Source organism: Choloepus didactylus, chromosome 23, assembly GCF_015220235.1.
Source record: "Choloepus didactylus isolate mChoDid1 chromosome 23, mChoDid1.pri, whole genome shotgun sequence".
Lineage (NCBI taxonomy): Eukaryota > Metazoa > Chordata > Mammalia > Pilosa > Megalonychidae > Choloepus > Choloepus didactylus.
In genome coordinates, this window is record NC_051329.1 from 8364268 (window position 1) to 8385693 (window position 21426).

General features: G+C 41.8%; 1 protein-coding gene across 1 annotated transcript in view; it reads left to right on the forward strand.

Moving 5' to 3' along the window:
* Window positions 1–11520: 11520 nt before the first annotated feature.
* Window positions 11521–21426, forward strand: part of VPS37B (VPS37B subunit of ESCRT-I) — a 32204-nt gene continuing 22298 nt past the window's right edge. Inside the window, exon 1 of the mRNA XM_037816813.1 lies at window positions 11521–11693. Coding sequence (XP_037672741.1) covers window positions 11583–11693 — 111 coding nt within the window. The 5' untranslated portion in view covers window positions 11521–11582. The remainder of the gene's footprint in view (window positions 11694–21426) is intronic.

Here is a 21426-nt window from a genome sequence, read left to right on the forward strand (position 1 = left end):
TGCACCATTTTACATTCACACTAGCAGTGAATGAGTGTTCCTGTTTGTCCGCATCCTCTCCAACACTTGTAGTTTTCTGTTTTTTTTTTTAATAGTGGCCCTTCTAGTAGGTGTGAAATGTTATCACATTGTGGTTTTGATTTGCATTCCCCTAATAACTAATGATGTTGAGCATCTTTTCATGTGCATTTCAGACATTTGTATTTCCTCTTTGAAAGAAATGACTATTCAAGTTTTTTACCCATTTTTAAATTGGATTGTCTGTCTTTTTTATTGCTGGGTTGTAGGATTTCTTTATATATTCTGGATATTAAACCCTTATTCAAATATGTGGTTTCCAAATATTTCCTCCCACTGAGTAGGCTAATTTTTCACTCTTGACAAACTCCTCTGAAGTGCAAAAGTATTTAAATTTGAGGAGATCCCATTTATCTATTTTTTTCTTTCATTGCTTGTGCTTTGTGTATAAAGTCTAGGAAACCATTGCCCAGCACAAGATCTTGAAGATGCTTTCCTTCATTTTATTCTAGGAGTTTAAGGTCCTGGCTCTTATATTTAGGTCTTTGATCCATTTTGAGTTAATAAGATGTGAGATAGGGGTCCTCTTTCATTCTTTTAGATATAGATCCACAGTTCTCCTAGCACTACTTGTTGAAGAGACTGTTCTGTCCCAGCTTAGTGGACTTGGCAGCCTTGACCATAGATCTGAGGGTCTATTTCTGAACTCTCAATTCAATGCCATTGGTCAATATGTCTATCTTTATGCCAGTATCATGCTGTTTTGACCACTCTAGCTTTGTAATATGCTTTAAAGTCAGGGAGTGTGAGTCCTCTAACTTTGTTCTTCTTTCTCAAGATGTTTTTGGCTATTTGGGATCCCTTGCTCTTCCAAAGAAATTCAGTTTGGCTTTTCCATTTCTGCAAAGTATGCTGTTGGAATTTGATTGGTATTGCATTGAGTCTGTAAATCAATTTGGTAGAATTGACATCTTAACAATATTTAGTCTTCCAATCCATGAACATGGAATGTCCTTCCATTTATTTAGGTCTTCTTTGATTTCTTTTAGCAATGTTTTACAGTTTTCTGTGTACAGGTCCTTTACATCCTAGGTTAAAGTTACTTAGATATTTTATTTTTTGAGTTGCTGTTGTAAATAGAACTTTTTTCTTGGTTTCCTCCTCATATTACTCATTACTAGTGTATAGAAACACTACTGATTTTTGCATGTTGATCTTTTATCCCCCCACTTTGCTGAATTCATTTATTGGCTCTGTAGCTTCACTGTAGATTTTTCAGGACTTTCTATATATAAGATCATGTCATCTGCAAACAGTGAAAGTTTTACTTCTTCCTTCCCAATTTTGATGCCTTTTATTTCATTTTCCTGCCTAATTGCTCTAGCTAGAACTGCTAGCACAATGTTCAGTAACAGTGGTGACAGTGGGCATTCTTGTATGGACATATTTTTAATCCCTATTTCATAGATGAGGAAACTGAGACACTGACATTCAAGGATTTGCCCAAATTCTTGATGGCAGCTAAAAGATGGAGCAGGGAGTAGAATGCAACTCTCAAGTTCTGTGTGCTCATTTTTTCTTCTAAGATAGGAAAAATAAGACCCACACATATCTTTACGCTTAACTTCCTTTTAAATTTTTCTAATGAAGAGCGGGGTCCTGTTGTAAAGTCTTGGGAGGAAAAAAGTTCATGGGTATTAATAACAGCCAAAATGGTAGCTCAACAGGGAGACACATATATGGATGTTTATCATTGCAAAACATTGTACAGCATTGTTTGTAATAGCGAATAATTAGAACCAAACTATGTGCCCAACAGAAGGGGACTAGCTAGATAAAAAAAAGGGATTAGTTAAATACAAAAGGAGTAGTTAAAAGTGAATGAGACAATTCAATGGAGGAAAGAAAAGTCTTTTTTAACAAATGGTGCTGGGACAACCAGATAGCCACATGCAAAGGAATGAAGTTGGATCCCTACCTCCAACATATATGAAAATTAACTCAAAATGGATCAAAGACCTAAATGTAAGAACTAAATCTATAAAACTCTTAGAAGAAAACATACGTGTAAATCTCTGTGATCTTGAATTAGGCAATGATTTTGAAAGCACAAGCAGCAAAAGAAAAAGAAGATAAAGTAGACCTCATCACAATTAAAAATTTTTGTGCTTTAAAAGACAATCGAGAAAGTGGAAAGTCACCACATATCATATATGTGATAAGGAATTCATATCTAAAATATATGAAGAACTCATAATTCAATAATAAAAAAACAATCCAATTTTTAAAATGGGCAAAGGGTCTAAACAGATATTGTTACCAGACAAAAGAGGTGGTTCTCTGTCTGAGGTGCTCGAATGACCAATTCCTGAGACAGTGGGGTTTCAAAGAGAAAATTTGTTGCTAGGTGTGAAGCAGGAGATCAATGGCCTATCAGTCTAAATATCTGTCTCCCCAAACTCTGGTAATGCTGATAGCTTTATAGTATCAAAAGATGGGCAGGTTTTAGGATAATGAGTACAATGGCTCTAGATGATATAAATAGAGGTGACCTAATTATTGAGCATGCACAGATTGATTACATGCTTAGTCACAGAACGTATGTAAGAAAATGGCAGCCTTAATATGATGATGATGAGCATGATTTTTAGTATTATAATGAGGAATAAGTCACTTACAGGTTAAAGTCTAAGCTACTGAGCATGCCAGCGGGCCCATTTTGTTAGATCCAGCTCCGTTTATCAAGATAGCCTTGGAATTAAGGCGGGTTAGTTCTGGGCTGACCCAAGGCCCTTCATTAATAAACATCAGGGACTGTCTTTAGTGATCATAAAACTCTAAAGTTGAAAAACCAGATAAAATGGGTCCTTGTCAGGGTCAGTCACAAGGTTTTTACAGTCACAAGGGTACAAGATAAAGGCTATACAATCATTATCAGAGATCAAGGCAACTGGATTACAGTTCAGGGATTTCAAGTATTTCCCTCTGAGTAATACACCAGAAAGTAAAAAAGAATTTCTATATAATGATTCAGTAATCATAATCATCCCTTAAATCCTAACTTCTTGGTTATAACATTTCTCCAAAGAAAACATATAAATGGCCAATAAGACATGAAAAGAGGCTCAACGTCCTTAGTCACTGGGGAAATGAAAATTAAAAATCACCACAAAATGCCACTTCGTACCTGCTAGGATGGCTATAATAAGAAAGATAGATAATAACAAGTTTTGGTGAGAATGTTGAGAAATCGGAACCCTATAAAGCAGCAATGCTAATGTAAAATGGTGCAGGTGCAGTGGAAAACAGTCCTGCCCTTCTTCAAAAGCATAAACGTAGAGTTACCAAATGATTCAGCAATTCCACTGCTAGGTGTGTACCCCAAAGGAATGAGAACATGCCAAAGAGTGAGAACAACTCGTGTCCATCAGCAGATGAACGGATAAACAAATTGTTGTCTATCCATACAACTGAATATTATTTGGCCACAAAAAGGAATTGAGTACTGATTCATGCTGCAACATGGATGAACCTTGGAAACATGATGCTGAGTGAAGGAAGCCAGACACAAACGGCCACACAGTGAGTGCAGGATTCCATATATGAAATGTCTAAACAGGCAAATCATTGGGGACAGAGAGTAGATTTGTGGTTCCCTGGGGCTGGAGAGGGGCTGAGGTGGGGGTGTGGGGAAGGAAGAGGGGACTGACTGGTAATGGGTAGGTGGTTTCTTTTTCAGATGATGAAAATATTCTAACACTGATTGTGATGCTGGTTGCACAACTCAGTGACTATATCAAAACCATTAGGCTGTACATTTTAAATGGATGAACTGCATGTCATAGGAATTATATCTCAATAAAGCTGTTATTAAAAAAAAGTAATAGATGAACTAGTTCAATACGTGTTAACAGGGATGGATGTCAAACCAGAGGAAGAAGCATGTTGTAGAATTTGTATCCGTATCTACGTACGTTAAATAATAAACACGGTCTCAAAAATACACACCAAGGAGAGTTTACAGTGAATGGTCTCTTGGAGAGAAGGATGAAGAATAGAATTGGGTGGTCAAAGAAGATTCAGTTCTTGGACTCTTTTGTTCTAATTTTTTTTTTGAGGAGGGTAGATTCATATATGTGTAACTAAAAATTACTAAAAGTGTGTAAATGAAAGACTAGAGACTTGGGGGAGGGGTGTGTGTGTCAGATTTTGGGTGGGCTGAATAAGGCAGCCTATCTTGAAAGAAGAGTGAACTGGGTCGGCTGCTGGAAACCCTAAAGTAGGAGAGGGAGGCTGGGGAGGTGGGAGGTGATGGAAGGGTGAGATGATGTAAGATGATCATCATGTGCTAGGCCACCTCCAGAAGAACTGCAAGGTGTTAGCGAAATAAACTTGCGTCTTCACACATTTTCTGCCAAGACGAGACATGCAAAACTTCACAGTGATTAGAATGTTCCAGATTTAGTGCTTGAATTAACACCTTCTGCCGAGAAGCGTCACTTAAAAAAAATAAAAAATCTGCATGGAATTAAAAGGAAAAAAACACCCAAACTGTTTTCAGCACTGATGGAGTATATATATGTCTAGGCCATTTCTGTCAAATGAATTTCAGGTAGGCTTTCCAAATTATCTGTGGGTCAGAGAATACAGTAAGTTATTAAGGAGTAGTGTTGATTCCTCTTCCCTAGTTACATGATTTCAAATGGACAGATTCCATATAAGTAGAGTCTGATCCTCCTTGCTTTAAAAAGAAAAGGGGGTGGTGGTGGTAGATAGGAATGTAGTGGCTCGAATATGCATTAAAAAAATTCCTGGAAGGAAACTCTAGAAGCTGTTCGCAGTGATTTTTTATTTACTCCCTTCTCTACTGTTTGAATTTTGTTTTATACCTTTTTGTAACTTTTAAAAATTAAAAAGTAAGGAGAGCATAAATCCCTACTCCTGAAGTGTGAGCTGGGCAAAGTGACTTCCTTCCAAAGAGTATAGTATGAAAAAGGGGAAAAAAGAGGAATTTTCCAGTGGGGAAACCTGACAAACACGACCCAGCCAGGGATCAAGGCCAATATGGACAATGATGCATCATGTGGAGGTCATGGACCCTTCCTAGGATGTGATGAAAATGGCCTCTTAACTCTGTGGCCTTCCTCCCCAAAATCTATCACCCCAGTCAAATCATGAGAAAACCATGAAGTTCTGGTGGTGGGGCATCCTACAAAATACCGGGAACTTGTCAAGGTCACCAAAACCAAGGAAAGCCTGAGAAACTGCTACAGCCAAGAGGAGCCTAAAGAAAAATGAAAAATAGGAGAAACTGGATGAGGGGTATATGGGAAATTTTTGAACTGTTTTCTCAATTATTCTGTATATCTGAAATTGTTCCAAAAATAGTCTATTAAAAATTAAAAAGCGATTTGGTGAAATTTCTAGGAATGTGTCCTATATAAGTACTCACAGAAGTAGACAAAGATGTTTACACAAGAGTGTTCATTGCAACATTAATATATGGACAATTTGAATTCTACATGCTCACACATAAGCACCATGGAATACTTATAGCCGTTAAGAAGACTGTGTTGTAGTTAAATATGCCAATTGCAGAATTGTGAGATCCCACTTCTGTTAAATGAAAAATTATATATGTACATGTTTATCTGTATTTAGAAACACTTTTAGAAGGCTAAACAAAATTATTTATTATGATTTCCTCCGGGACATGGAACAAATAGGAATTTTTAAAAAACTTCAGTTTTTATACTTCTTTACTGTTTGGACAGCTTTTATAGGAAACAAAGATTAACTTTATGAATTTGAATGTTAATTTGTATATTTTACTATAAGATATTTCAGCTTTGCCAAAAGGAATAGAGAATAATATAACAAACCCATCATCCTGTTAAGAAATGAAAGATGAAAATTACTTTTATGACTAAAAAGCAAAACAAAAACAAAACCTTTAAAGGTTCTTTTTAAAAATACCACTTCGGGAGAGTTTTGGTTTCTCCCTAGAGACTTTAGAAACCAATGCCCGGAAATAAGTCTCTGTAGGTTTACCAACATGTAAATCACCTCAAGTGTGATAATCACGGTTCTCAAGTTCTCATATTTTGGGTTTGTCAGCATTGCCAGAACTGGAAGTGGAATGTAGGACTGAATTAATTTCCTGGTGCATGAACCTAACATTCTTAAAATTGTCAGGCTTATTGCAATGTATATATGCACAGAAGAGATTGCTCATTTCCTCTATGGCTTGTCTGCAGCGTAAAGACAAAACAGGCAGAAAAACTGCAGGGTCACGCTCTAAAGGCCATTTTGGTGAGGAAATTACAATTCCGGGATTCAAAGACAGTGAGGGGCCTTCTCTAGGGATGGTCAGAGAAATGACTCTTGAGGAAAGCAAAAGTTAAATAATTCTGCAGATTTCCTTCCTGGGAAGACCTATTCAATGGTCAACAGACGAGGTAAAAATAGTTTTATTAGGCAATTGCATACTAACCTCTTGTTTTTATTTGAAACAGTGGTGCAAAACAGAAATGTTTTTGGTGAGAGATACAAAAAGTGAAATGAACACTTTAAAATCTATCAAGACTCTTTCTTTAAATAATTAGTACAAAGAGTCAATTCTCAGCGATGCCGATGTTCTCTGAAGGCTATCAGGCTGTGATAACTGGTACTCCACTGTTTCATGACATGTTATCCAACAGGTTTTTATTTGTTGTGGGTGTGTTCAACATATAACCTCGGGTTCTTGGGAATTTATTGTTGTTCTTGTTATTATAATTTTGTGACCATTTTGGTGTTCTCACTGATGTGCAATAAAATCTTTTATGGGGTTGTAAGCAACTACCAAAATGAATCTACATCAGTTTTCTTCTTTTTATTTTAGTTAAAAAGAACTTGCTCCATGAGCATCGCTGTATCCTTAACATAACTCAAAATAAAAGAAAGAAAAAAGTCTCTACTGGTCTGCCCAGCAATAACTTATTTTCTTTTATTATAGAAGATGTAGGTTTACAAAAAAAATCATTCTGAAAATACAGTTCCTATATACCCCTTACTTACCTTAGGGTTCACTGTTTGTGTGGTACAGTGAGAAAAAATTTATTCTAGTAACATATACACAACCTAAAATTTCCCCTTTTAACTACCTTCAAATATATAGTTTAGTGCTAATTACATTAAACTATTTTTGTCCCCTCCAGTCTTCATCCATATACACACGACTCGTTCATGGTATATCACATTGTACCTAAGCATGTTCATTTTGCTTTTGCTCCTTAATATTAACTTATACTGGTTTTTCCATATTGTGTCATAGTCTTTGTGTTCCTTTTTTTAACTGCTGGTGTTGGACATTTAAATTTTGCTACTGCTCCCTTATTCATCCTCCCCACCCCCTTGCCTGCTCTATAGGCTCTCCACTAGTTAACTATTGCCGTGCACCAAATTAAACCAAAACTTAGCCATTTACAACCACAAATGTCATCTCTCACAGTTTCTGAGAGTTAGGAATCGGGCAGCTGCCTAGCTGGGTGGTTCCGGCTCAGGGCTGCCGTCATCTGAAGCTCGACTGGGGCTGGTCGTGGCTGTCTGCACAGGCTGCCCGAATGTGTTCACGATGTGAGCTCTCCCAGAGCAAATCATCCGAGGGAGAGAGAGGTGGTAAAATGGAAGCCGCAGTGTGCTTCACAACCCAACCTTGGAAATGGCGTACCGTGACTTCCACCACATCCCGTTGGTGCGGCAGACAGTGGGAGGGGGCGCCTCAAGGCAGCAAGGATTTTGGGGTTCACCCTGGAGGCGGCTGTCTCAGGTGCCTTCCTGACTGCACCCAGCCATGTGCTTCCCGCGCCTTCCTTTCATCATTTTCAAAGTCTGGGTCTCAGTCTAAGAAAATGTCTGGTGCAGGAACAAATACCCGCATCCTTTGTATAGAGACATGTTCGTTTCTCTACACAGCCAAAGCTCTCTTCTCATCCCACTTCCTGGATTGTAGGGATAAAGCAAAGTTATCTTTACACATAATGACTGGTTCTGGAACTTGTCAGACATCCCACATCTGAGCTGTACTGCGTGAGAAATGAGGTGCTGCACATGTTTCAAAGCTCACTCTTTGGCACAAGGAACCCTAACTAAAAAGATACAAACAAAATAACTATTGATACAACTACTCTGGAGAGTAACTTGAAATATGGAGTGAAATTGAAGATGTGAGTACCCTATGACCCCCACCAACAGGAAAAAGGATTTCTTAAATGGTCATATAGTTATACATTGAAACACTGTCCAGCTGTGAAAAAGAATGTTTCATTCTATAGGAATCAATAAGAATAAATCTCAGAAAATTCAGATTGATAAAAAAAGAGCAAGTAGCAGAAAGATATGTGTATCATGTGATAGCATTTTAGTAAAATTAATAGGTAGATAAATATAACGGAAAATAATTCAAACAGAATAATGCCTCTCCTCTGGAGAGGGATAGAGGAAGTGGGATTGAGGAGGAAGGAGAGATAGGGGCTTCAGCTGTGATTGGAATGCTTGTTCCTTAATCTCGTGAGTATGTGAGTGCTTGTTCTATTCCATCTTTTTTTTTTTTTTTCTTTTTTTTTGGCATGCCTGAAATAGTTCATTAAACCAAGCCCATATGGGAGAGGAAAAAAAAAAAAAACAGGAGGAAAAAATAACCCCAAACACTCTATAAAGACAAATCTCAAATCAAAATAACCAACCTTCCTGCAGCCTCCACCTTTAAGACAAACCAAAATAACATCAATCTTAAATATAATTAAAAAATGCTCTTCTATATCTGTATAGCTTTTCTCACATTCAAAAGCAAGAAAAAAATTATTTTTTTTCTTCTTGATGACTACAGCTTAGGTCATTCTGGGCGTTCAGATCTCAGTACTTGACAGTGACGATGCGGTGATGTCAGCTGTGAGTCTTGAGAATGGCACGGCTATTCCACCTGATGCCTTGGGGAATAAATTCCTCCCAAACCCACACACAGCTGCGTAGTGTATGCTAGCGATACCATTTTAACAAGTCAACACGTTTTCTCCCAGCTCCTCAAACTGGAAAACATTTATGAATAATTCTACTAGCTTCCATCGAAGAGAAAGAATTCTAATTTCTAGGCCAGAAGATTTTAAAGTTCAACTATGTGAAGGTTGTGTATTTTTTTTTTTTTTAAATACACTTTCCCAACAATTCCCAATATTGTGTAACAAGAGATTCATTGCTCAGGCAACAAAGCCGCCATTGAAAGAGGAGCCTTGGCACATGCATACATTACACTCAATTTGCCAGAGCAAAATCTTAGCCTATAAATATTACAGGCAGGCCAAGGTATGTAGAGAAACCCAAATATCAGTCAACCAGAAAGGGGGGAAAATGTACAAGTCCACCCACACATTAAATCAACAGGCTGGAAGCCAATGAAAGGAAGCCTCAACACTCATTTTCTTTTCTTCTTTCAACCACTTTTAAGAGCAATGAGAAGTTTTTAGGGCAGCAGAAAACAAAACGATTCTGTGGTTTGATCTATTCGACAAAGGAAGTGGTGCGTAACTCGAGTTGGTGGAAGAAAACAGGTTGGAGAAGAGTTATAAAAGAGTATAAAGGGGACATGAAGCTAATGTGAACTTAGCACTTCAGTGGCCAGCGTGTAAAGGTATCATTCAGAAGCGGGCTTGTTCTTGGTGTGTGTTCTTGGCTAAATCACCCGATCCCCTCCGTATTTTGCATGCTCTGACCCCTAACCATATTCTCACCTTCCCTGGGGACTTTGAGAAATTTCTGGACAATATCTTAAACCTTATCGGTGAGAGTTTCCTAGAAATATAGCAATTATTCTTAATTTGGCAGGACTACACTTTCCCTGGAAGGAAAAGAAAACAAACATACAAAACTGAGATATTACTCTGACTGTAATCTTGACTTCCTATATCTTCTTCCTCTTGTGGCTTTTTCTTCTAAAAATCACCTTTATTGACCAAGTATAACAAGTTCAATAGAAGAAAATGATTGAGTGCCCTTTGTGGGCTCAATAAGGCATTTTGCTTACAGACAACATAAAACTTTTCCTCTAAATTTCCTCATTTTTTTCTATCATTGTGTACCCTTAGACACAAGGGGCTAGAAAGAGAGAGACAGAATGGGTCAGCAGAGCCCAGTCTAACGTATGGACAGACAACTTAGAACTTATGTTCTACGGATGGGGGAGCAGAAGCATCACCTTTGACACAAAGCCCATCAGTCATCAAAATGCATTTACTGAATGTCTCCAGTGTGTTCAGTGCTGAGTTGGGTGAAGAGATCAGTATGGGAAGATGCCAGCATGGTGGATGCCAAACTGAGAACCAGCATGGAAGATGCCAGATTGAGAACCCATTACTTGATTTGAAGAAAAAATTACTTCTTCTTCCCAGTGCCTCAGGTTCCCTATGTTAACCTCAGCCTCAAATTTCTTCCTAGTAGAACTGTGGCAGATTTCAAAGCAGGATAATGAGTTCCCAGACTCTAGGATCTCGAGGTGTTTCCCTAGATTGCCGGGGAGACTGAGCAATTGCATCCTCAGTGATATTGATTCACACACAGTTTAGCTCATGTAACCCTGGAGGTCCGGGGGCTCCCTCTGAGGTGGTGCAAAGGGGCCACTGCCATAGGACCTTGCTTATATTTGCCTCAGCCAGGCTGGCCTTCTGCCCATTCCTTGAATGTACGGAGCTAGTCTTGCCTCAGGGCCTTTGCACATTCTGGTCCCACTGCCTTTGGCTTCCTGCAGTAATGGCGGCTGGTTCTCCCCTTCTTAGTCTTCAGCTCTCATCCTAGACGTCACCTTCTCCAAGAGGGTCATCTGCTAGTGTTCTCTCTAAAGAAGGTTTTCCCTATTAGTCTCTCATTTCAGTATCCGTTTCTTTCATTGCACTCTCCTAATTTGTACTCTTCTCATTTGTACTCATTAAAATTAGACTGGGCTCGTTTTTTATTAGCTTTCCCTGTCTCTCTGTTAGCTCTATGCAGGCAGGAGTCCTTTTTGTTTTATTCCCAACTGTGAATGCCCAACGCCTAGTTACAAGTATCAGTAAGATCTGTTAAACGAAGGACTTGACATCTCCACAATTCTGAGGAACAAAATGGCGTCTAAAGTTGCCTCTCTATAAAGCCCCCTTCGTTGGGGTTCTCTGGCTCAGGCTGGGTTTAGGCTGCAATAATTTCCTCCACACTGCCGGCTTTCTTTTGCTCTTGGTTCTTTTTTCCGAGGAAAAAGACTCTTATGACATCATGGCGCAGTCTCCTGAGCCGAAGTGACATCATTGCTACCGCGCACTGCGTCACATAACGTCCCAATTCCCTTCTCCTCTTAAGAATCGGCCCCACCGTCGCGGAACCCTCCCCTTCCACGAGTGCCCGGCCGGCGACGTCACGTCCGCCCGCCCGCTCGGCGATGACGTCACGCCCCAGGGCTGGCGTCACGTGCCCCCCCGCCGGGGGGCGGGTCTTGAGAGCGGCGCTTCCGGTCCGCGAGGCCAGGCGGCCGGAGCGGCGGCGGCAGCCGAGACGCGGGGATGGCGGGCGCCGCGGGCGAAGCCCGGTTTGCGGGGCTGTCGCTGGTGCAGCTCAACGAGCTGCTGGAGGACGAGGGGCAGCTGGCGGAGATGGTGCAGAAGATGGAGGAGGTGAGTCGAGGGGGGCCCGAGGCGGCGGCTGAGGAGCCTCGAGCGGGGTTCGCGGGACGCGGCTCCGCGGCGAGGTTGAGGTGGCCCGAGGCGGAGGCGGACTGTGTGACCCCCAAGTCGTGTTGAGGGGACTGGGGCGGGAAGTGGGGATTGAGTCGGGGTTGGGGAGCTGGGGGCCGCGACTGGTGCCTGGGTGGGAAATGGGGAGCCTGAGACGGGGTGCGGGGGACTCAGGGGCCCCAGATCGGGGAGCTGTTTGGGGGGCTTGAGGTGAGGTTGGGGAGCGTCTGAGTACCCAAAGCTGGGTCTGAAGCGGGCATTAAAGAGCCTGGAATGGGGATTTGGGAGCGGAGAGACTGACTGGGTGTAGGGGGGCGAGGAGGGGATTGGGGGGGGGGGATCTGAAATTGGGTTCGGGAGGGGTGGAGGGGGCTGTAGTTGAATCTGAATCCGGACCGAGGGGCCAAGGGCTAGCTCTGAGGCAGGGATTAGGCGTCTTTGTGGAGAAGGGTGGGAGTACAGGGGGACTGAGACAGTTACTGGAAGTCTGGGAATGGATTTGGGGGACAGAGGGGACTAGCTGGGTATGAGTCTTAGGAGAGGATTGGGGTTCCGAGACAGGGTTTGGGGGCCAAGGGTCTGGGGTGTAGTGTTCTGAGAGAGGCTTTAGAGTCGGGCAGGGGTCTCTGAAGTTGGGGAGGTGTGAAGCCACCATAAGGTTTGAAGGGTCAAAGAGCGCCAGGGGGGCCCCTCTGGAGTCTAACTTCACTGGGAAGGGGTCCTAGCAGACGTGGCTGAGGGGCTTTTCTCTCCCCTAGTCTTGTCGAGGGACCCGAGGGTGACTGCAGGATCCCTTTTTCCATTAGTTTCTCCCTCCATGGAAGACGTGAGCACTGAGTATGGCTGGCTCGGTCCCACAGTATCCTACTGACATTGGGGGCCAAGAAGGTTCCTGAAACTGTTTTTAGGAGGAGATAAAATGAGGATTGGAAGCTGTCCGCCACCCCCTACCTCTTTGATAGCCGCAGGCCTGCCTGGCCTCTGGACGGCGTGAGCCCGCCCCTTTCTGGTTCTCTTACTCAATACCTTGCAGCTGTGGTTTGCTCTCAGCCTTGACTGACTTCACCTTTGCAGAGTTTCAGTGTGCTCTTCTTCTCTTCCTTCTCCCCCTTTCTCCCAACGCTTTGGGACTCTCCTCTGCAAGTCCAATCCTATGGGTCTGGTTCTTCCTAGCCAGGTGGGCTCAGGTCGGTCCCACTTCTGCCGGCCCATCTACCACTCCTACTCCTTTGTCTCTGAAGTCTGAGCCTTCCCACGCCTACGGTGCTGAGCCTCTACCAGAAGCGGGTGTGTGTGTGTGTGTGTGTGTGTGTGTGTGTGTGTTGGGGGGAGCTTTTTGGCTTTGTGTGTGTGTGTGTGTGTTGTGGGGGAAGCTTTTTGGCTTTGTGTGTGTGTGTGTGTTGGGGGGGAGCTTAGCGGGTGTGTGTGTGTGTGTGTGTGTGTGTGTGTTGGGGGGAGCTTTTTGGCTTTGTGTGTGTGTGTGTGTTGTGGGGGAAGCTTTTTGGCTGTGTGTGTGTGTGTGTTGGGGGGGGGGGAGCTTTTTGGCTTTTTTCCCCGAAGAGGGAGTGTTTAGCACCGAGCCAGCCCCTTTAAAAAGGAGCTTGTATGGAAGTTGCACATTCAAAATCACTGGAAAACCCTCAACAGATCATTGTCCCGAGCCACAGAGAGGCTACTGTAGTAAGATGGTATCAGTCTTTCCATTAATACACCCCTTGTATTCACCGGCTTTGTAACTTGGCACAAAGAAGGTTGCTCTGAGTTGCAATTTACCCCATTTATGGTCTCTGTGTAGTATTTTCCATTTTGGAGAAGAATAAGTGACAAAATCCATCTTTCTTGACTGAATGAGAGTTTCATGTCTCCAAAGAAAGAAAATCTTTTGCTTAGTTTCTATGCTTTTCAGTTGCCTGGAGACCTTTTGTTGATTGTTAGCAGGGCGTCTTTCTAGTTTAGTAATAAAAATGATAGTTATATTTTTCTAATGTGTGGCACTGACTACAAGTTATTTTGCTACAAGTAACTGTTCTGTTTCAGTAATAACAGTTTTGTAGTAGTATTGGTGGAACATGATAGAAATAAACTCTTATAGTGGGGGGAAGATTGTGGAGTCAATTTATTCTGCTGACTTTGAGACTGTTAGGGATCGCTTCACTTGTTTCCTGTATCTGAGAACCTGGAGATTATTATTTAAAGGGAAAGGCAAATTAATGTAGCAGGAGTTTTTGTTTTGTTTTGAGTAAAGGTGACCTTCATACCTGGGCACTTTACACAAATACTGAGCATTGACTAAACTGCACTTGATTAGACCACGTAGTTCAAGTTGAATTACTCAGCATGAGTTTGTTCTTCAGGATGTAGTGTTTCTAAAACAAGAAAAGGTAACATGACGGCCAGAATACTTCAGCCAGGTGGCACACTTGGCCACTAGGGTCCCATGTAGCAAGTCGTGTTGCCCTGGCCATGTGTGTGGTGGGTTTCTGAAGGAATGGGGTAAGGTGAGTAACCGAAAGTTTGGCCAGGTTTGTTTCACTTACCTTTTAATGTTAATGCATCAGTTTGTTTTTGTGTGGTTGTAGACATAGTAGAAGAAAACATTTTGTGAACTGTCAACTTTTGAGCAAGTGGAATATTTATCATGTGGTGGTAAAGATCATTCAGGCTTGGGGATCATGGAGTCTAGGCGGGACTCGGCCACTTCCCAGCTGTGAGATTGTAAGCAGGTCCCGCCACCTCTCTGAGCATCTGTTGGGGAAGGATAATGTAGTATTGTCTATTTCATGGAATTGATGGGAGAACCAAGTACTTAACACAGCACATGGTGTTCAACAAAGAGTAATTACAATTATTAATAATGATCTGTAGTCCTCTATTTTTAGAAAGATTAGTGGCAATCGTTAATAACAGAGCACCCCAACAAATTAATGGGGCCTTATTTCAAAAATCTTTTTTTATTGGCCATTAGCCTAAGAAACATTTTACTTAAGAAAGATAGATGATTGTTTATCTTTGGAGGTCAAGGATGAGACTGTAAGTGCCATTCACAGCGTAGAATCTTTTAACCTGAACCTAAGGCCTTTTTTTTTTTTTAATTGGCCAAAGAAAGTGTTTTAAATTGTAGAGTAAGGCTTCTTCCAGCCTGAGGGGATATTTTGCGGTGGCTGGAAAGTGTGTCTAGATTTTGAAGGCATTCACTGTTAGGTTTAAACACAGCTGTGTATTATGCTTCAGTTACATGGTTGTTAATTGTGGTGTGTGAGTTGTAGCACAGCTCAAGACATTAGAACAGTGTCTGAGTGGTAGCCATTCTTATTTCCATGCTCGTGTGTTTATCTTTTCCTATTTCTTCTGTCTACTGTGCAGTTCTCTAAAAGTAGTATAGCCTTAGTGATCTTATGCTCTTTCCTTCCACTGTGGGCTGACTTTTCATATGTACATATTTTTATTTTTATTTAAAGTTATTTTTACATGGCAGTGGAATGTGCTTCTCTTAATCCATCCACATTGACCCCAATGGACTTGCCGTGGCCTCCCTTAAAAGGAACCTCACTCAGGGGATTAGGCAACCAAACCAGCCCTCTTGGGTCACTTCTCCAAGTGTGCTTTCTGAGGTAATGCTGATTGATGAGTGCTAACTATTGATTGCAGTAAGGATTCAAATTCGGGATCTCTGTTCCCATGGCAAGCGAAAATGCCTACACATGAAAATGCAGAGGGTCTGAAAGACAGATTGTTTTGTGGAAAGTTCTGGAGGAAGCTGTTTCCCTAAGGCTGTTCTGGTGCGATTTGCCTGTGGGGCTGCACAGCTATTGCCTGAATCATAATGGCTCATTGAAATGGGCCGACCTTACTTGAAATCCAGAGACTGCTTCCCCAACGTGCGCTCAGAAGCGCGGAACTCTGCTGGGACTTGGTTTTTTAGAAGCTAAAATTTAAACCCTTAAGTGTATTGTACCTGTAAAGGGTTCAAATTTTATATTTAAGTATTTTCTCCCTTGGGCCTGTTTCTTTAACTCCTGAGTACAAATTACCCTCAGGGTCCAGGAATATTTTCTGAATATCATCATCTTTATCTCATTTTATCTTTTTAAAAGGAGTATTATGTAGAAAGAACATGGCTGAGAGCTGTGACCTTGTTTAAGTTATTTAAAAACTCCCTACCTCAGGCTCCTCAGATGTGAAGTGGGAGTAGTGATAAAGCCTGCCTTTGGGGGTTCTTGTGAGACTGACGGTCACAGCAGGTAAAGACAGCACCTGGAGAGGAAGTGTTCAGTAGAGATTGGCTCCCTTTCCCTAAAAGAGTTTCAGAATTGCTAAACTGGCTTGGATGAAATTTAAGCACTTATTTTACTTCATAGCTGTTTACTTCTTTTTCATTTATTAAAAGTACATTGGGGGCAGTGGCATAGCACAGTTTGGAGTCATATACAAGGAGTGTGACCTTTGGCAAGTATTTAATCTTTCCAATTGCAGTTTCCGCCTTGGAAATAAAAGAAATAATAACAATAACTTACTTCCTAGAGTTGTTGGGAGGATTAAAAGAGATATATATGTAAGCTGCTTAACGTGGTACCTAACACAGAGTTAACACTCAGTAAATAGTTCTTATGAGCTATTGTTGCTAAAAATTACTAGGGATAGTACCCTTGTTGCCCATGAGTAGGGAGTGATCTTTTTATAATAATTTGGGTAATAAAACAAGTACCCAAACATCTTACTGTACAAGAGAGAATAAGAAAAAGTCCATGTGTGAATTTTAACTGAAGTTGAAGGTCAGGGGTTGAGGCTAGATTGGGATCCTATTGTAAGAGATGGACTTTGATAGGTGGTAAGATTTCAAAAAATATATATTACATACACTGATACCTACAGAGTACTAGAGGGAGCATTCATGTGCCTGCCACCCAGCTGAGGAAGTAAGCACTACCAATCCAGTGGGAGGCTCCCTGCGTACTCCATCCCGAGCATGCCCCCTCCCCACACTCCCCTTTCTCCTCAGGGAACCACCGTCTTGAATTAGGTGGTTATTTCTTTAAGTAGGATTTTGATAGACAAAAATGGGGGATCGGGAAGAAGTGACAGCATGAGCACAGACAAGAACAGCAGGAAAGCGTGGGACATGTTTTATGACGAGTGAATTACCCTCTACTTTGCCAGATCTTGGTTGATTATATGTAGGGAAACGACAAGAAAAAAGGCTGGGGAGGGCAAAGTGCCAGGGTGTGTGCTCCATGGTGGTTAATTTGGTCGCAGCAAGTTTCAGTGAGTGTTTGGAGCAGAGAAGCAATATGATCAGAGTTGCACTTTAGTAAGATTAATTTGGCAGCAGAAGGTAGGCTGGATTGGCATGGGGAGATGCAGGAAGACCAGATTGGCAGCAGAAACAGTAGTGCAAGTAAAAAGGAATTAGGATTTGAGCTAGGGTTCTGGGAGGGGGTTGCAGACAGGCCAGAGTCACTTTCACACCTCTGTGACTTTATGGAATTCTGTTGTGCCGCCACCCCCCCACCTGGGGTTCCTTATCAGCTGTCCCTTCCAAAACGCTCTCCCCACCTCCTCAGTCACAGACACTTGGTCCTTAACCGTATTTACCTTTTCTATGGCTCTTGACACCCATTTTCTTTTTTTCTTTTTTTTTTTTTTAATTTTAAATGCAATTTTATTGAGATATGTTCACATACCATACAATCATCCAAAGTATACAATCAGTTGTGCACAGTATCATCATATAGTTGTGCATTCATTACCACAATCCATTTTTGAACATTTTCATTACTTAAAAAAAAATAAAAATAAAAGTAAAAAAGAACACCCTAAACATCCCGTACACCCTCCTCCCCCCTACTATTCATTTGCTTTTTCTCCCCACTTTTCTACTCATCTGTCCATACACTCGATAAAGGAAGTATGAGCTACGAGGTTTTCACAATCACACAGTTACACCATATAAGCTATATAATTATATGATCATCTTCAAGAATCAAGGATCCTGGATTGCGATTCAACAGTTTCAGGTATTGCCTTCTGGCTATTCTAATACACTAAAAACTAAAAGGGGTATCTATATAATGCATAAGAATTACCTCTAGAATGACCTCTCAACTCCATTTGAAATCTATTTGAAATCTCTAAGTCACTGAAACTTTATTTTGTTTCATTTCTCTTCCCCCTTTTGGTCCAGCAGACTTTCTCAATCCTATGATGCTGGGTCCAGGCTCATCCCTGGGAGTCATGTCCCACATTGCCAGGGAGATTTACACTGCTGGGAGTCATGTCCCACGTAGCAGGGAAGGCAGCAAGTCCACCTGCCCAGTTGGCTTAGAGAGAGAGGCTGTATCTGAGCAACAAAAGAGGTTCTCTGGGGGTGACACTTAGGCACAACTATAAGTAGGCTTAACCTCTTCTTTGCAGCAACAAGTTTCATAAGGGCAACCCCCAAGATCAAGGGTTTGGCCTACTAAACTGGTAGTTCTCAATGCTTGTGAGAATATCAGTAATTCCCCAGATGGGGAAGTTTAATATTTCCACATTTTTCCCCAGTCCCTCAAGGAGCCTTTGCAAATACTTTTTATTCTCTGCCCAAATTACTCTGGGATGTATCGGGGCTTCATGCTAACCTGTACAAACCAACCAGAACTCACTCCCTATTCAAGGTTCCATGTAATTATGGTATTTGAATAAATGGAGCATACAAGTTAAATTATAAAGTGTGCTACAGAAAATATAGATTTTGCACCAAATAAACATCTCTTCCTTTGGTCTCACACAGAAGTTGAAGTTTTAAAACACAGTCTTGACACCCATTTTCTAAGCTATTTACTTTCCTGTGTCCCTGACTAACCTGGGCTGCTTAAGAGTGGCATTCTGTCTTATCTCTGTATCCTTGGCACCTAGCATGGTGCCTGGCATCAGGATGTGCCCGGTTAGTGCTGCTAAGTGAGTGAAGATAATTGCAGCTTCAAGTGGAAGTGAGTAAAGAATGAACAAGAAATGAGCCAGATGGAGGGTTGGTTGGGGCGGCGTCAGGAGAGGATTCCATTGTGATAGTGTGAGACAGAGTTTGAGGGACTTACATGTACATGTCCGGCATGTAGCATGTGTTGGAAGCGTGGTCCTGAGATTGGTTTGCTTGACATACAAGTTTGGGAGCCAGTCACCTACAAGTGCTTGTTGCAATTGCGGAGACCATAAATTTGAAAGGCCACTGGGATTAATTAATGGCTTGGGAGAAGGGAAGAGGTGTCATCGGAGGACAGGGAGAAACCATTTGGGTGACCTTATTTACAGACAAGTTGACATCCTGTTGAAACCATTTTCATTCTGAGTACTTGTAACTACATCAGAAGAGCCAAAGGAGGAACCCTGAGGTACACTGAAGCGTTTGAACCTCATGGGCAGTGTGCAACATCCATGTGCTTTGGAGTTAAGCAGTGCCAACTTTGTTGCTTATTTGGCTTTTAGGATGGTATTTGTAGCAGAATGTTGTTATGGGGACTCATGCCAGGATGTCTATAAGGACAAATGTGTCAGTTTACTCTTCACATGTGTAATCACTGGCTCTCAGAACATGCTGAGACAAGGGCTATAGTTGCTTTATTTCCTTTGTCAGCTGTGTGGGTTTTCAGAGTCCTTTTTTTTTTTTTTAAAAAAAAAAACTAACTTACCTGTTTGTACAAAGGCAGAGGAAACTTCATGGGGAAGATGAAGTAAAGAGGGAGATTGAGCTTCCTTATTGCCAGGTTTCTTTGTCGTGTGTTAAGGAACAGTGTTAAAAGCATTTCTCATGGGATCGTGAGGACTGTTGTTCAGATATTTGAATAATTTATATTTTAAGCACTGTTATAGTTAATGTTTCTTTCAAATCAAACATTTTCCTGTCCTAATGAGCATATCCATAGCCCAGTGCCTAGTATGGTGGAGGGACATAGTGGGTGCTAATTAATGTTTGCTTTCATACGACAGCTTTCATTAATATGAACATAGCTGAGGTCAAGGAAGTTTATTCATTTACCCGGCCTTTATGGCATACCTCCCTCTTTGGGGATGTGGAATTGCTAAACCACAAAATTGTCATCTTTTAGGATCACGCAGGTATATGCCAGTCTCTCAAGTAGTGTACACATGGAGCAGTGTGATGTGCAATCGCCGTAGTGCGAGGGATACCTAGCAAATCTTTGGGGGCTGCGGGAGATCTGTAGGGAGTGTTCCTGGAGGAGATGAGACACAAGGAGATGTGATTCAAGGATGAGTTAGAGTTAACCAGGTAAGGAGAGAGAAGGGAACCAAGCACGGGGATGGGCATCCAAAACAAAGACACAGAGGGAAACAGCCTGGGAGTGTGTGCCCAGGAATATTCCAGGTGGGGGTGGAGTGAGGTGAGGCCGGAGAGGAGGCAGGGACCAGATGGCCTCACAGGCCCCTTGGGCAGCTGGGGTTGTGGACCCTCTGGGCAAAGCGCGCCATTGGAGGAGTTTAAGCTGGGAGTACTGCAGGCTCACTTGCATAAGATCATTCTGGCAGCCAGGGGAGGATGGACTTGAGGGGATCAGTTAGGAGGCTGTTAGAATCCGGCTGAAAGATGATTGGTAAGAATGTCTTTGTTTGGGCAGCCAAAGTAGCTGACCTCAAGGCTGTGCAGTGGACTCGGAGCAGAGCCGGTTGAGCCTTACCTTGCCGTTTAAATAGTAATACGGATGGATATATGGTTTCTCCCTTGGTGGCAAATTTTTAAAGGGCGAAGGGAAAAATTAACAGAGCCAATAACTCCATCAAGAAATAAATGACAGAGATATCCCCCTGAGTACCTCTTTGTTGCTCAGATGTGGCCCTCTCTCTCTCTGAGCCACCTTGGCAGGTGAACTCACTGCCCTCTCCCCTATGTGGGACCCGACTCCCAGGGGTGTAAATCTCCCTGGCAACGCAGGATATGACTCCTGGGGATGAATCTGGACCCAGCATCGTGGGATTCAGAATATCTTCTTGACCAAAAGGGGGATGCAGAATGAGACGAAATAGTTTCAGTGGCTGAGGGATTTCAAATGGAGTCGAGAGGTCGCTCTGGTGGACATTCTTATGCACTATATAGATAACACCTCTTAGGCTTTAATGTATTGGAATAGCTAGAAGTAAATACCTGAAACTACCAAACTCCAAACCAGCAGTCTGGACTCCTGAAGACAATTATATAATAATGTAGATTACAAGGGGTGACAGTGTGATTGTGAAGACCTTGTGGATCACACCCCCTTTATCTAGTGTATGGATGAGTGGAGGAATGGGGATAAAAACTAAAGGACAAATGGGGTGGGATGGGGGGATGATTTGGGTGTTCTTTTTTCACTTTCATTTTTTATTCTTGTTCTGGTTCTTTCTGATGTAAGGAAAATGTTCAGAGATAGATTGTGGTGATGAACGCATAACTATGTTATCATACTGTGGACAGTGGATTGTATATCATGGATGATTGTATGGTGTGTGAATGTATTTCAATAAAACTGCATTTAATAAAAAAAACTATGAAGCAAAAAAAAAAAACTAAATGACAAATAGGGTGGGATGGGGGATGGTTTGGGTGTTCTTTTTTTGCTTTTATTTTTTATTCTTCTGATTCTCTCTGATGTAAGGAAAGTGTTCAGAAATAGATTGTGGTGATGAATACATAACTATATGATCG